At 57.5% G+C, this 12,858-nt stretch overlaps 2 protein-coding genes across 16 annotated transcripts in view; both read right to left on the bottom strand.

The window, feature by feature from the left end:
- Positions 1 to 54: 54 nt before the first annotated feature.
- On the bottom strand, positions 55 to 2,750 carry NUDT16L1 (nudix hydrolase 16 like 1). Of its 12 annotated transcripts, none has more exons than XM_080680392.1 (4): positions 2,563 to 2,750; positions 2,228 to 2,488; positions 1,279 to 1,501; positions 55 to 349 (listed from the first exon to the last, which is right to left on the bottom strand). In XM_080680392.1, exons 1-3 carry the CDS (start codon positions 2,710 to 2,712, stop codon positions 1,280 to 1,282), a joined length of 633 nt encoding a protein of 210 aa, XP_080536518.1. In that variant the 5' UTR covers positions 2,713 to 2,750; the 3' UTR covers positions 55 to 349; position 1,279. The 12 variants fall into 12 exon arrangements, 9 of the variants coding, with proteins under 9 accessions (XP_080536518.1, XP_080536521.1, XP_080536523.1 ...); XM_080680395.1 differs by having other exon boundaries at positions 63 to 349; positions 1,270 to 1,501; positions 2,563 to 2,730; XM_080680397.1 differs by having other exon boundaries at positions 63 to 349; positions 1,270 to 1,501; positions 2,228 to 2,482; positions 2,563 to 2,729.
- Positions 2,751 to 6,183: 3,433 nt separating this feature from the next.
- Positions 6,184 to 12,858, bottom strand: part of MGRN1 (mahogunin ring finger 1) — a 52,369-nt gene continuing 45,694 nt past the window's right edge. For all 4 annotated transcript variants that reach the window (XM_080679001.1, XM_080679002.1, XM_080679000.1 and 1 more), the window contains 3 exons: positions 11,980 to 12,078; positions 9,629 to 9,673; positions 6,184 to 7,822 (listed from right to left, as the gene is read on the bottom strand). In XM_080679001.1, coding sequence (XP_080535127.1) covers positions 9,633 to 9,673; positions 11,980 to 12,078 — 140 coding nt within the window. In that variant the 3' untranslated portion in view covers positions 6,184 to 7,822; positions 9,629 to 9,632. The remainder of the gene's footprint in view (positions 7,823 to 9,628; positions 9,674 to 11,979; positions 12,079 to 12,858) is intronic.

Genomic DNA, 12,858 nt, shown 5'->3' with positions numbered 1-12,858 from the left:
TGATTCAATAGAAGCTACCTGGAGAGCCAAGCATGCCCCCGTGCCCCAGGAAATAAGAGAAGAGCAAAGTACAGGTATTTTATTTACAGAGTGGAGTGCCTTTGCCCAGTGTGGCTGCTTCATCAAGGCTCTAAGGTGGAACATGCCCAGGCTGGGCAGGCAGCACAGCTTTTCTTAGGCTGGGTAGGCACTGTGGAAACTTTCCAGTAGCTTCACTGAGTTTAGCCAGACTTGGGGCCATAGGAGACTGCCAGTGGTGACCTTCCTGCCTGTGGTGGCTCTGCTGTTGTCATTCTGCACACTTGACGGGTATTTCCAGACCATCTCTGGGAGCTGCCTGTAGATCATACTGGGAATGGAGAAAAGGAGGCTTTCAAAGCACAGGAAAGAGCAGCAGGCTCAGCCTAGCGGTTAGAGCCACCAGGATCACAAAAGGGGCCTCTCTGGACGGTCTCAGCACAGAAGCCCCAGACCAAGCCGACAGCCCAGAGAGGTCCATGGCTGGTAGTGCCACATGGGAACAGGGAGGTGGACAGCAACCCCACCTCAGACAGGAGGCCTGTGACAGCGTAACTCTGAATGGTGCCAGTGCTCTTGGACTTGGCCCTCTCCTCAAGTCTTAGGTAGTAAGAGAAGGAAGGGGACAACCTCCTGTGCCCTGCCTTGAGCCTGCAGTCAGGACCAAGAATAGAGCAGCAGAGGAACCACTTTACTGTCCCTTCAACAGCTCCATCTATTAGCTGGGCCCATGACCCTGACTGCCCTTGGGGACCAAGCACCCATAGTTCATACAACACAGAAAAGGAAATCTAAGCCAGTAAAGCTAAGAGCTAAAATTAACAGCACAACATCCTACCAAACTGGCTCTCCTCTAGGCCCTGAGGCTGCTGGCACAGAGGGCAGGATGCAGGAATGAGTCAACTGAGACAAAGGCACCCCCCTTGAGAACCAGCTTCTCATTGGTCTAAGTGTCTGTGCATCTATCCACTTGTAAAATCAGGCAGTGCCTGCGCCTCCACCAGCCCATGAGACTCTCAGGTGCGTTTGAGCCTCAAGGTGGATAAGAATGTCCTGAGCCTGTACAGCCAGGCCCGCCACCCACTGACTAACCTGAGAAGGTCCCACCTGGCCCTGTGACTGCTTGAGGCAGTGGAGATGTTAAGATGCCCACTGGCCCCATGCAGTCAGGATCACACACACACTCCCACAGGATTTCAGGCCTGTCTCAGCCCCTGGACACAGAGCCAGGGGAGGGCAAAGACGCAGTACCGGAGCAACCTCAGGAAGAAGATGGGAGCAGCTTCTCCAGGGCCTTCTTCTGCTTCTCGGTGGCTGCAGCCACAGCTTCAGCCAGCTTTTCCTCGGGCATCATGTTGAGCACCTTGAGGGCGAAGAGGAGCTGGTATTTAGCCGTGCTGATGAAGGCATTGCTCAGGAAGTTGGGAAAGCCACCAACTCGGTCCTTCTGGGTGTACAGCGGGACCCGCACCAGTCCCAGCACCTGCACAAAAGGGGACCAGAGTTGGGGCCAGGCCCCTACACCAATAGCACAACCCTGGTAGGAGGGGCCTGTAAGCTGCTGGGCTAGGGCAAGGGGAAGGGAAAGCAGGTTGCCAAGGACAATGGGAGACCACGGCAGTGTCTGGTGAGGCAGAAGCCAGCCACCTCCTTTGGAGCAGTGCAGCCCTCTCCTCCCCAAGCAAGTTTCAGGGCCACCTCATGCACTTCCCACCCCCTGCACCCTCATGTTCCAGCCTCCCACCCGCTGGCGGGAAGCCCCCCAGTCCGCACCCCATGCTCCCCCTTGCAGCAGGTGAATCCCAAACACAGCAACTGTCACTCCCAGCCCTTCCAGACCCTAACACCCCCAAATCACGAGACCTCAACCCCTGCACCATGAGAACCCAACCTTCATTCCCAGTTCCTCTTTCTGCCCTTCAACTTCCCACCTCCTCGAGCAGGTCCCGCCCCATCCCATCCCCCCAACCAATCCCACTCCCCACCCCCAGGATTGGCAATGGCAGGCAGCAAGGCGGATGGAACACAACCCCGAGGGAGCCCCAGCCTCCCACCGGCACCTCAGGTCCCTCTCCCTACCCGAGGCTGCAGTAACCCCCCACCCAGCCCTGCCAGGGGACCCTCAGGAGGACGTGTTACCCATCGGTGCCTTCCGCAGGGCCAGAGCCAAACCCCGGGGTGGGGGGCGGGACCCGGGCGGCGGCCCCACCTCCAGGCCGTGGTCGCGCGAATGAACCGCGCTAATCTCCACGGCGTGCAGCTGCTCCAGCGTCAGCTGCCGCGCGTACAGGTGTGCCACGACGCGGTGCGGGCCCTCGGTCAGGTGTGAGCTCAGGTAGTCGGCCTCGGTGAGGCGCAGGCAGCCCAGGCCCAGGCCCAGCACCCGGTTCAGTCCGTCTTCCAACGACCAGAAGCGCCGGTCCACGAAGCCCCCGGGGAAGCCCAGCAGCCCGTCGAAGCGCATCTGCATCTACAAGGGAGCGCCGGGTCACGGGCGCGGGTACGAGCGGCGTCCCGCCCACGTCCGCCCGCCCGCGTCCTCACCAGCACCGAGAAGCGCATGGGGATGCGGCCGAAAAGCTGCCCGGGGTTAGCGGCGTACAGCATGGCGTGGCACGAGTGGCTCCAGCCCGGCCCCAAGCGCATCGCCTCCACTCGGCTGATCTGCTTCAGCTCTGGCACCGCAGCCGACATCTTGTTACTACCCACCGCACCGCGGCACCTCCCCTTAAGTGCGTGCGCTGGCCCGTCCCCGCCGCACTGGCCAATCCGCGGGCAGCCGCGCCCCCTCCACCAATCGCTGATGCGCTTCCGGACAGAGCCCCACCGCGACGCGTCGTTGAGAGGCGCAGGGGCGTGTGCAAAGGGAGGGACGGCGCGCACCACGGCCCGCACCCAATAGCCTCGGCAACCAAACGCCGGCCCAGCTCGGGCACTCGAAACCACAACGCCCGGCAGGCAACGCGCGAGCCGAGCTCCACCTCAGGGGCTGGAACTTCGGGCTTTCTGCCTGCTGCGTGCGGAGCCTGCGGGGTTGGGACAGTGAGGAGGGCAGCGGGGTCCTCCAAACCCACGTCGCCCCTGGCGAGGCCGAGTCGCGTGCCTTCCCCAGCGCCTCCTTGGGCACGTGGGCGCCTCCTGCCTCTCCCTACAACCCTTCCCTTCAGGCACACTAGCTTCACAGTCCTGGGCGCCTACGCCTGCAAAGCACTCCAGTCCAAAGTCACTGCTGGTTTGCCTGACTCCGTATCAACAGAAAGAAAGGGCCTGGGGGAGCTCCAACTGCCCCACAGTGCGAGTCCACACGCAGCCCTGGGCTGGGGGTGGATGACGAGAAGCCCCAGGACTCCCCACACCCAGTTGGCAAGGGCCAAAGTGACTTAAGTCCCGGACTGGGCGCTTCCGGGCCCAATGCCCCAAGTGTCCTCCAAGTCAGGCCCCATATGCCAGGTACTGTTGGAGGAAATAGGGTCTCCCCAGTTTCCCGAGGAGGAGAAGCCTGGGCCTAAGGGCACTCCACAGTTGGCGATGGAGCCAGCATCCTACCCTAGATCTCCACCCCGTCTCTTGCTCAGTGTACACGACAGAAAATCTGCCTTCTGCTTCACTTACCCCACGTTTATGCAGAAGGAAGCCGCTGGGGTTCTGAGTCCTAGTGCCCCTCACTCCACCCACTGGCCCAAGCTCCATTTGCCTCCCCATGGTGAGCATAGATTTGCTGAGTGAAGAAACTCAGAATGGGTACCAGGGGCACAGCCTCGGGAGAACCATGCATTCAGGTCAAGGTCTGTGGCACAGGGAAGGCTGCCCTGAGCAGGGCTGAGGAGAGGTGGCAGAGGGCAGGCAAGGGTTGGTTGGATCCACCAGAAACTCACATGTTTGGCCCATGGTGTATTCTATCAGAAGATGTGGGAAATAAGGACCCAAAGAGGGAGGCCCTCTCCCCAGCTGTGGCCCTCTGCCAGTCAGGGCTCAGAGGAGCAGCTGCAGCTGACAGGCCAGGTCCCAGGCAAGTATCTGAAGGGGAGAGGTCCGTGAGGGGAAGGGCCCAATCAGAGAGGACCCTATCTCCAGGCTGCAGAGCATGACCCAAGTCCAGGGCCAGGGTGCAACAGGCGGCATAGAGGAAAGGCACCCTGTGCCCAATCCCTCCCTGACACCAGACATTAATGAACAAGGTGGGTCCATTTGGGGAAGTAAGGAGGGAGATCCAGCGTAGCCCATTCACGAACTCATCTGACACTGAGCATCTTCCTACCCACACTGGCACAACCAAGGGTGGCAGTCCGTCCTTGGGGCAGGGATTGGCCAGCCAAGTGCAGTTTCCATTCTCTAGTGCCTGAGTTGAAGAAGGGCCCAGTGGCCCTGGCCAGTGTGGCTCGGTTGGAGTGTTGCCCAGTAAACCAAAAGGTCATGACATACCTGGGTTGTGGGTTCGATCTCTGGTCTGGGTGCATGTGGGAGGCAGTCGATTGATGTTTCTCTCACACAAGGATGTCTCTCACCCTTCCTGTCTGTCTAAAATCAATAAACATATCCCTGGGTGAGAATTTAAAAAAAGAAGGGGCCTGGCTGGTGTAGCTCAGAGGATGAGCTTTAACCTATGAACCAGGAGGTCGTGGTTCGATTCCTGGTCAGGGCACATACCTGGATTGCGGGCTCGATCCCCAGTATAGGGTGTGCAGGAGGCAGTCAATGATTCTCATCATTGATGTTTCTCTCTCTCCCTCTCCCTTCCCCTCTGAAATATATACATACATACACATACATACATATATATATATATATATATATGGCCTGGTGCACAAAATTCATGCACTGGCGGGGGGCCGGGGATGAGGCCCCTCAGCCCAGCCTGTGCTCTCTTGCAGCCCGGGAGCCCTCAGGGGATGTCTGACTGATGCAGAGGTTCCTGCCACGGCCACTGTGCTTGCCAGCCGCGAGCCCAGCTTCTGGCTGAGCGGCACTCCCCGTGGGAGCACACTGACCACCAGGGGCAGCTCCTGCATTGAGCATCTGCACCCTGGTGGTCAGTGCGTCATAGTGACCGGTCATCCCGCCGTTCAGTCTATTTGCATATTAGCCTTTTATTATATAGTATACACACACACACATACACACACACACACACACACACAGAGGTCTGTGGAGGTAACTTGGAATTGTGTTTGCAAAGCTGGGGGTGGGGGTGCAAACAGTGCTGCCTGGCATTCTGGGCACCAGCTTTTCCCTACTGGGAAACCATTCACCAGGCAGGAAACTCGAGCCAAGCAGAGGGCTCCCAGCTGGGCTCCAGCATCATGGCAGCCAAACCTGCCCCTCTAATCCACTCTCCACATGACATCAGGAGTCACTCTCTTGCTTAAAAATCTCTTTTCTTAGAATAAACCTCGGATTGCCCCTACGAAGTCTTACAGCATCTGCAACCAAATCCCAGTTCAGACACTTCGGCCACATGTGCTTCTTTCCAGAAGAAAGCTGGAAAGGTTCCCACAACTTTAAAACCTGAAGGGCGGGCCAGCCAGCACCCACCTCTGCACATGCACATCTGTGGTGCCGGCACAGATGTGCCGGCTCACTATCTCTGGGCACTTGCTGTGCCAGCTGCCTGGGTTGCTCTGCCAGACTATGGGTTACATTAAATCCCCCATGTGACCCCATCTTGTCACCTGCTGACTCTTCCTAATGGTTACCAAATCTGGGAAGATGTAGATTTACTTGTGCAGAGTCTCACTGACTAGAACACAAGTTCCCAGGGGCCTGGACCTTGTCTATCTTGCCTTCTGCTAGCACACAGTAGGTGGTCAGGAAATACCTATGGGATGAATTGGCGACACAGAACATGGCGCTGGGGACCACAGCAGCCTCTCACAAACCTGGAAGCCCTAGCTCCTTCTCCACCTGCTCAGAAGACTGAGCTGAATCCCCTGAAACCATTCGGTCCAATCCAAGAATCAGCACAGTGGCCACAACAGTAACCCTCACTCCCTCCTGGAATCGGACCTCACTGATGTCTTTCACATGAAACGGGCTGTGGCCACAAGCTGGTGCTCGCACTGCTATAAGGGTGTCAGAGCCACCACTAGCCACTCAGAAGTCCTGCCTCCTGACCAAGAAACAGGTGAGGTCCTGTAGTGCTATGTGTGGAAAAAGGAATGAACAGGATATTGCTGCATGATTTTATTACTATAAATATACAGTAAAAACGAACAAAAACTAGCCAGTCAGAATACATCAAATGATAACATGTGTAAGTCCAAGACAGGGTAGTCTGCATCCTGTCCTTCAGAGTTCTGGCACCAATGCCAATGGCGAGAGGCCAGGGTGTTGGTGGGTGATGAGGGCGAGGAGAGAGACAGCCAGCCTGTATGTGTGCACGTGTGCACCCATGAACACGCCAGTGGGTGGGAGGGGAGGGAAGACAGGGAGCCAAGTGGCTGAGGAAGGTGGCCTGAGTGTGGCCGAGAGCTGTGCATAAGGCAGCACTCTGCTCACAGCCCATTGGAGAGAGAACAAGGACCCTACTGGACAAAGCCCCCACCTGTGTGGATGTTCCCAGAACCATCATCCTCAGAAAGTGAGCTCCTCTGCACCCCCTAATCCAAGACCCAAGTGTTGGCCCCTTGGGGAGCTGCAAGACCCACCCACCCACCAGGCCAAGGTCCCTGCTTGGGCAGCCTGTGCCTCCTCTGCTTTTCTATTGCCCAGGTGGTTTATCTTAAGAAAATGACGAGGCCACTTCAAATGGGACCTTCTCCAGGAGGCTGGTCCCACCATAGGAGCCCCAGACAGAACAAATCAAAGAGAAACACCAAGTGGCATTTAAATGACACAGAGGGAGTGGAAAAGTTGCTCAGATCCCTCCCTGAGCGGGCGGACAAGCTGAGTGGAAGCCCCTCCACCTGGAGGGGGTCTGAGGATGCGTGCAGCGCCACCTCTGAGAAGGTGCAGGGCCTGGAGAGGGGCCACTAGACCAACTGCTGCCAATAGGCTGGGCACTGTGCCTCTGCCCCTGGGAAGAGTCAGGCCCAGAACCAGACCTGGGCCTCGAGTGCAGAAACCCAGGCTGCTGCAGGGCTGTAGGGAAGGGCTGTGAGCTACAGGAGACAGCCCTGCACCAAAGGGCCTGAGCGGGAGGGGAAGCAACAGAGGACACAAAGCAGCAGTGCCAGCCAGGCCACGAACTCAGGGGAAGGGCATAGGCACCGTTTCCTTCAGTGACCGTGACTCAGACCCCACTTCCTTTCCCAACAAGCCCCCCCAGTAATACCCCCTGTGAAGATAGTACTTCACCCACCGATAAATTCTCTCTGGCTGGTTTGCTGAGTTCTCAGGGTGTTAACCTCCCACTGGCTGGGGGGCTGGATAAAGCCAATCTAGGACAGGTGGGTGGCCAGCCTCCAGCCCCAGCCACTCAGCCAACAAGACATTTGGGGGAACTCAGAGCTCAATGCCTGAGACAGAATGGGGCTGTCCTTCATCGTGTACCATTTACAAATAGTGACCGCAGGAAAAAAGGTTTGTCAGAGGGGACCGTCCACTGTGCTCTTCAACCAAGGGTCGCAGGGTCCCTTGGAGCCGTGGCTATGAAGGGTGTGCAGATAGGAGAGGCCAGGGGTCTCAATGGAGTCCAGACAGCCCCTTGGCAAAGTCTGGGGAGCTGACGGCTCCATGCTGCCAGCCTGGCCAGGCTCTCAGAGTTGAGTCAGTTGGTGGCCTCCATGTCCGGACTGGGGCCACCAAACAGAGGCTAGGTGGGGCCGGTGGTGAGGAGGTTCCGGCGTCTCCATGGAGGTGGACCTTCCTGCAGGTGGGAGCAGAGGGAGGAGGGTCAGGCTTGGACGAGTCATCCCGCCTCACCTGCTCCCTTCACTGCTCCAGGCTCCAGGTTCCCACAACTTTAAAACCTGAAGGGCAGGCCAGCCAGCACCCACCTCTGCTCATGCACATCTGTGGTGCCGGCAGCAGCTGTAGCCCTGGAACAGAACAGGGCACCTTGGCTGCTGACCCCCGGGCCTTCCTGACGAACTTGGGCTGGGATTGGTCAGCCCCAGGCAAAAGTGAGTGGACGTACAGCCAGTGCTCACAGCAGACCCAGGAGCCTCACCTGCCCTCCTCAGAGGCCTACTGTTACCACAGTTGCCTCCCCAATGCCGTGAGGTGCTCTGTCCCCGGACAGGGTGTCCCCCTTGCTCGGGCGCTGGTGTGAGGATCCCTGACTGGGGGTTGCAGCAGCAGAGGAACCAGCACACTTCTCAGAGCTGCAGAAAGCATGGTCACCCACCCATCCACTTGAATGTGGGCTCCATTGGCATCTTCACGTAGCAAACCAAGCAGTGCGTCTGCCACCAGTCGTCTGCGCCACAGACCCTCAGGTAAGGGGACTATTTTCTTAGGCGCTGTGGCCGTGTGAAGAAAGGCAGCTCTGCCAAGTGAAGTGTATTTCTCTGTAGCTCTGACCTGTTTCCTACTTCTGGAAGTTTTACCTAAATTGCAACACTGAACATCTTCCAGAGCGGAGGCTGGGACCAGCTTTATACAAGTGCAGGACCCTGCCCTGGCTGCTTAGGCTTAGTGGGTTGAGCGTCATCCCGTGCACCAAAGGGTCACTGGTTTGATTCCTGGTTGGGGCACATGCCCGGCTTGCAGGCTAGATGCCCAGAATGGAGCGTGAGGCAGCCAATCGATGTTTCTCTTTCTCCCTCTCTCCTTTTCTTTCTCGCAAATCAATAAAAACACTTCAAAAAAAGAAAAAAAAAAGAAAAGTGCCCTCTGTTTCAATAGAGGATAAGATTTGTCAGAAGAAATGTGTGAGGAGGACAAGAGGTTTGTGTGGGAATGTAAGAGCAGCCGTCAAAACAAGTGGACAGACACCACAGCTTGGGCTCAGGGCAGCTGACCGGGAGGAAGGCCAGATACCAGCCTGGCCTGGTGTCTCCAGCTGGGGCTGCTGGGCTCTGCTGCCAGGGGTCCTGCTAGAACATTCCACACCACACTCATCTAAGAAACCCAGGGCCACCGAAGGCACCAGGCTCTGTACCATCAGACTCCCAGAGCCACTAATGTCATATGAAGGAGGGGAAGGGGGCCACAGCATATGACCTGTCTCGGTGGTACTCTTGGAACTGCCTTCTGTAAAATGTCTGTTTGGGTCACCCAGGTAGGAGGCACCTCCCTGTCAGGTGGGGAGTCAACTTCATATGACTTCCTAATAGACTGATATGAGTGCTGGTGGTGTTATGGAAGGTTCCAGAGGTGGGTAGGGGGACAGTTTAGTAGCAGCAATGATTTGGTCTCAGCTAGAGTTGGGTCCCCCATTCCTGGGGCCCTAAAGGCTGGAACAGCCTGACTGGGCAGCCGGTCCCGATGACAATTTCTGGCCCCACAGCCAGCATCAGACCCCCAGGACAAAGGTGCAGCAGCACTGGGAGAATTTGTATTTAGAATCCAGGACCCAAGGGAAGACAGGGATATGGAGGAAGCTGGAATATGGGGAGGAACCACCTGGAGGGAGCAGGAGAGGGAGAGGCAGCTGGGAGATTTTCTCTCTAACCCCTGCCAAGGATGCCCCTCGGAGCCACCCACCACGAGCATGACAGCGGTCACGTACCAGCTTACTCCTCGATGCCAACAGAACAGGAGTCGGGTGCCTGGGCTGTGCAGAGACGGAAGCCTGGTTAGCAAAGGCTTGATAGACAGCACACCCCACAGCAGATGCACTGACGCTAGAACAAGTGGCCCTGAGGGGGTGGGACCGGAAATGAAAACCCACACAAAAGACGGGTATCGGCTGAAAATGTATTTCCTGAGAAAGAGTGCTGGGCCAATTCTTACGCAGAGGAACTCAGCCTGTGGAAGGATTGGGGGCCCGGGCAGTACTGAACCCTGCTGGAAGGTGGAACCCAGGAAGGGCTGTGGGGACACGGGCATCTAGGTTTTCCATTTATGGATTCCCCCCAATGTCATTTTCCCCATCAACAGGGAACACTAAGAGTCACTAAATAATGCTTCATCCCTCGGGGGAGTGGCTGTGCAGTTGTTATAAAGAATGATGACACCCCAGTGTGCGTGTTCACATTCTTAAACACACATGTGAAAGATGCTCAGGATCTCCCCTAACTGAAACAAGCCAGTAGCAGAATAGCAGGGCCAACATGTGACTAGAAGACATGGACATGTGCTCACACAGTTGTGCGCCTCTGTGAGGACCCCTGCCCACCCCCAGCTGCAATCAGTGGTGCCTTTGGGGAGCAGGTGCAGGTCGCTAACAGCACCCGCCTCCTCTGTGAGCTCTGAGAGGTGCTGAGAACCCACCCTGCCCTGTAGACCGGGCAGGCGCAGAGCCAGGGTGGGGCTGGGCTCAGGAGCCAGATACTGCCCACCTCACTGTCCAGTCAGACCCTGAATGCAGACTCTGGCCTCTCCTCTACCACTTCCACAAGCAACTGCTTCCCGCCCCACATGTGAGCTAGAGGTCCAGGGGCTCAAGAGCCAGAAGTCCTGGTCTCACCTGTGGGCCGAGCCCAGCCACTATGGCCTGTCCCAACCCTGCAGACCCCTGAGCACTCTGTGGGCCCCTCGAGGAGCGAAGGGTGAGGGGTGGCGCTGCAGAGGCTGTGTGGGCATCTGCCCTTACAGATCAGGCCTCCCACTCAGACATGTCCAGCTAGATCCTAAGGGGCTACGGCTCTGGACACTACAGAATATCTTTCACTGCGCACCGGAGGGGGCATGTGGGTTCTGAGCCTCCTGTCCACCCCACACCGCAGCTCAGGTCAAGGACTTTGGGCCCAAGGAGGCCAGAGTGGAGGCTTGTGGCTCCAGAAAGCCCAGTCCCTCTCCTGGCCACCTCCCCCCAAATTTGTATCACAATGAAATACTTGAAGTCCTCTCAAAGAACTTACTGGAATTCTGTGTTACTCTAGGCATGCTTTTACCGGTGGGCGTCCCTATGGGCAGGCCTATATGTGCCACCGAACCAACAGCTGTCCTGCTTCCTCACACACTTGGTGACCCTCTGTCTGCAAAGCCACTCGCTGCTCGTCTAGAAGCCAGGGTGGGGGCAAGAGGCCCTTCCAAACCAAAGCATGTCACAGCCCCCAATGCTCAAGCCAGGTCACCAGGGACCAGGCAGCAATGGCTCCAGGGACAGGCAGGAGAGCCCCAAGGGCTCCCCAGCCAAGTGGCAAGAGCCAGGCTCTCTAGGGGCAATGTAACTATTTTTATTCCAGAACCTCAGATGGTATCCTAGCAGGTGCCAGCACGAGCATCTGAGAGCCCCCCACTCCTATCCCCCCATCTGTGGAGCCCAGGATTTGAAGCAGAGGATTCTGGCCCAGAGGAGCAGAGAGCAGAGCAGCTGACGCCAAAGGACCCTGGGAAGAGGCATCAGAAAAGAGAAGAGAAGCAGGACTGTTCCCAGATGCCTCGAGCCTTGCTGGCACCCAACACACCAGCCCATCCTGCTGTACCCTGGTGTGGGATGCACTGCTTCACCAGGGACCTCGGGCAGGTGGAGAAAAGCTGGTGTCAGGCCTAAGGCAGTCAGGTGGCTTTGTTCATAGCTCCCTGGGGCAGAGGCCCAAGCATGCCAGAGCCATGGATGTAGGAAGATACGGCAATGGCAGGAGATGGATGGGGAAAAAGACCGTGTCCTTAAACAGCCTTTCCTGCCTTCCTGAAGCTGAGCTGGCTCTGGGCTGCAAAGAGGCCTTGGCATAGGCTCTGACCCAAAGAGTCAGGAGCTTCAGGAGGGGTGACTATGCAAACTGAGCCTGGCTGTGCTATGGGGACTGATGGAAGGAGCATGAACTCAGAGCCAGAGAGAGGGGGCAGGCTCCCCACCGGTCAGCCCCTCCCTGAGTAGTCAGAGCACCAGCAGGCCCCCAACTTCATGAGGATGGTCACAGCACCACCCCAGGCTGGGCAGGTCCCCGGAGCCCAAAGGCTGAGTGCTATTACCTGGAAGGTAGATGTCGGTAGGTGGGCCAGGCTGGCAGCAGCCACAGGGCTCAGGGCTGCCATCCTGGAGGACATTCTCAATGGAGGGTACACGGCTCCCTGCAGAGGAGAGAGCAGGTCAGGGACCCACCAGCAGGGGTGGGTTGGGCCACTCCTCTGGCTGAGATCCCCAAGAGCCCGCCTTTCACTCCCGAGGGCACTGCAGCTGCTGGGGCCCTAGGTCTCCTCACTCCCCCTCTGCTCTCCCTGGACCCTATTCTCCCTCTTTTTTCTTTTCTCACACCCTCAGCATGGGCTTCCGTTTTATTTTTATCATAAAAAAATGCCCAAGTTTAAAAAACAAGATAAAATGGTAACAGATATAACTCTCCTGTTTATCTTCCTGGGTGAGCAGGCTGACAGCCCTTGGTCCACACATACCACAGCAGGTCCTATATGGACACTCCCATGGGGCCTCCAGTGTGGCTGTTCCTCTCACACAACAGCTCTCAGCCTCAGACCTGCACTGTTGTCTCTCCTACAGCAAGGGGTCTGGACCCTGTGACAGGGCACAGCAGAGGGCTGCCCAGTCCCAGCACATGCTTTGCACCAGCAGAAAAAGCCAACCCTGAGGGAGGTGGGGAGCCAAGGCCTGAGAGGCAGAAGGGCTTGCCCTGCACCATGCCAGGCAGGCAGGAATGGCACGGTGCTTACAGGAACAGACACCCCTAAACCTGGGCCCCATCCGTGGGGTGGGGGGCTGCTCCTGGAAGGGATGTGGGTCCCCACAGTGCAATGCTGGCCAGGGGACCCCCGGCAAGAAGGGGTCATAGCAATGGAGCGTCTGCAGGTTATTCTGGGGACCTTTACCAGATTGCAGGCTTGGGGAGCAGCCAGGAA

The sequence above is a fragment of the Plecotus auritus genome, assembly GCF_963455305.1.
Source record: "Plecotus auritus genome assembly, chromosome: 7".
In the NCBI taxonomy this organism is placed as follows: Eukaryota; Metazoa; Chordata; class Mammalia; order Chiroptera; family Vespertilionidae; genus Plecotus; species Plecotus auritus.
This window is presented reverse-complemented; position numbering and strand designations above follow the sequence as displayed.

Excerpts from the sequence above, each read along its gene's own strand:
- NUDT16L1 (XM_080680392.1), bottom strand. The coding sequence starts at position 2,712 with ATGTCGGCTGCGGTGCCAGAGCTGAAGCAGATCAGCCGAGTGGAGGCG. Across the intron at positions 2,489-2,562 it reads CCATGCGCTTCTCGGTGCTG|ATGCAGATGCGCTTCGACGG; the intron begins GTGAGGACGCGG and ends GCTCCCTTGTAG. Across the intron at positions 1,502-2,227 it reads CGCGCGACCACGGCCTGGAG|GTGCTGGGACTGGTGCGGGT; the intron begins GTGGGGCCGCCG and ends CCTTTTGTGCAG.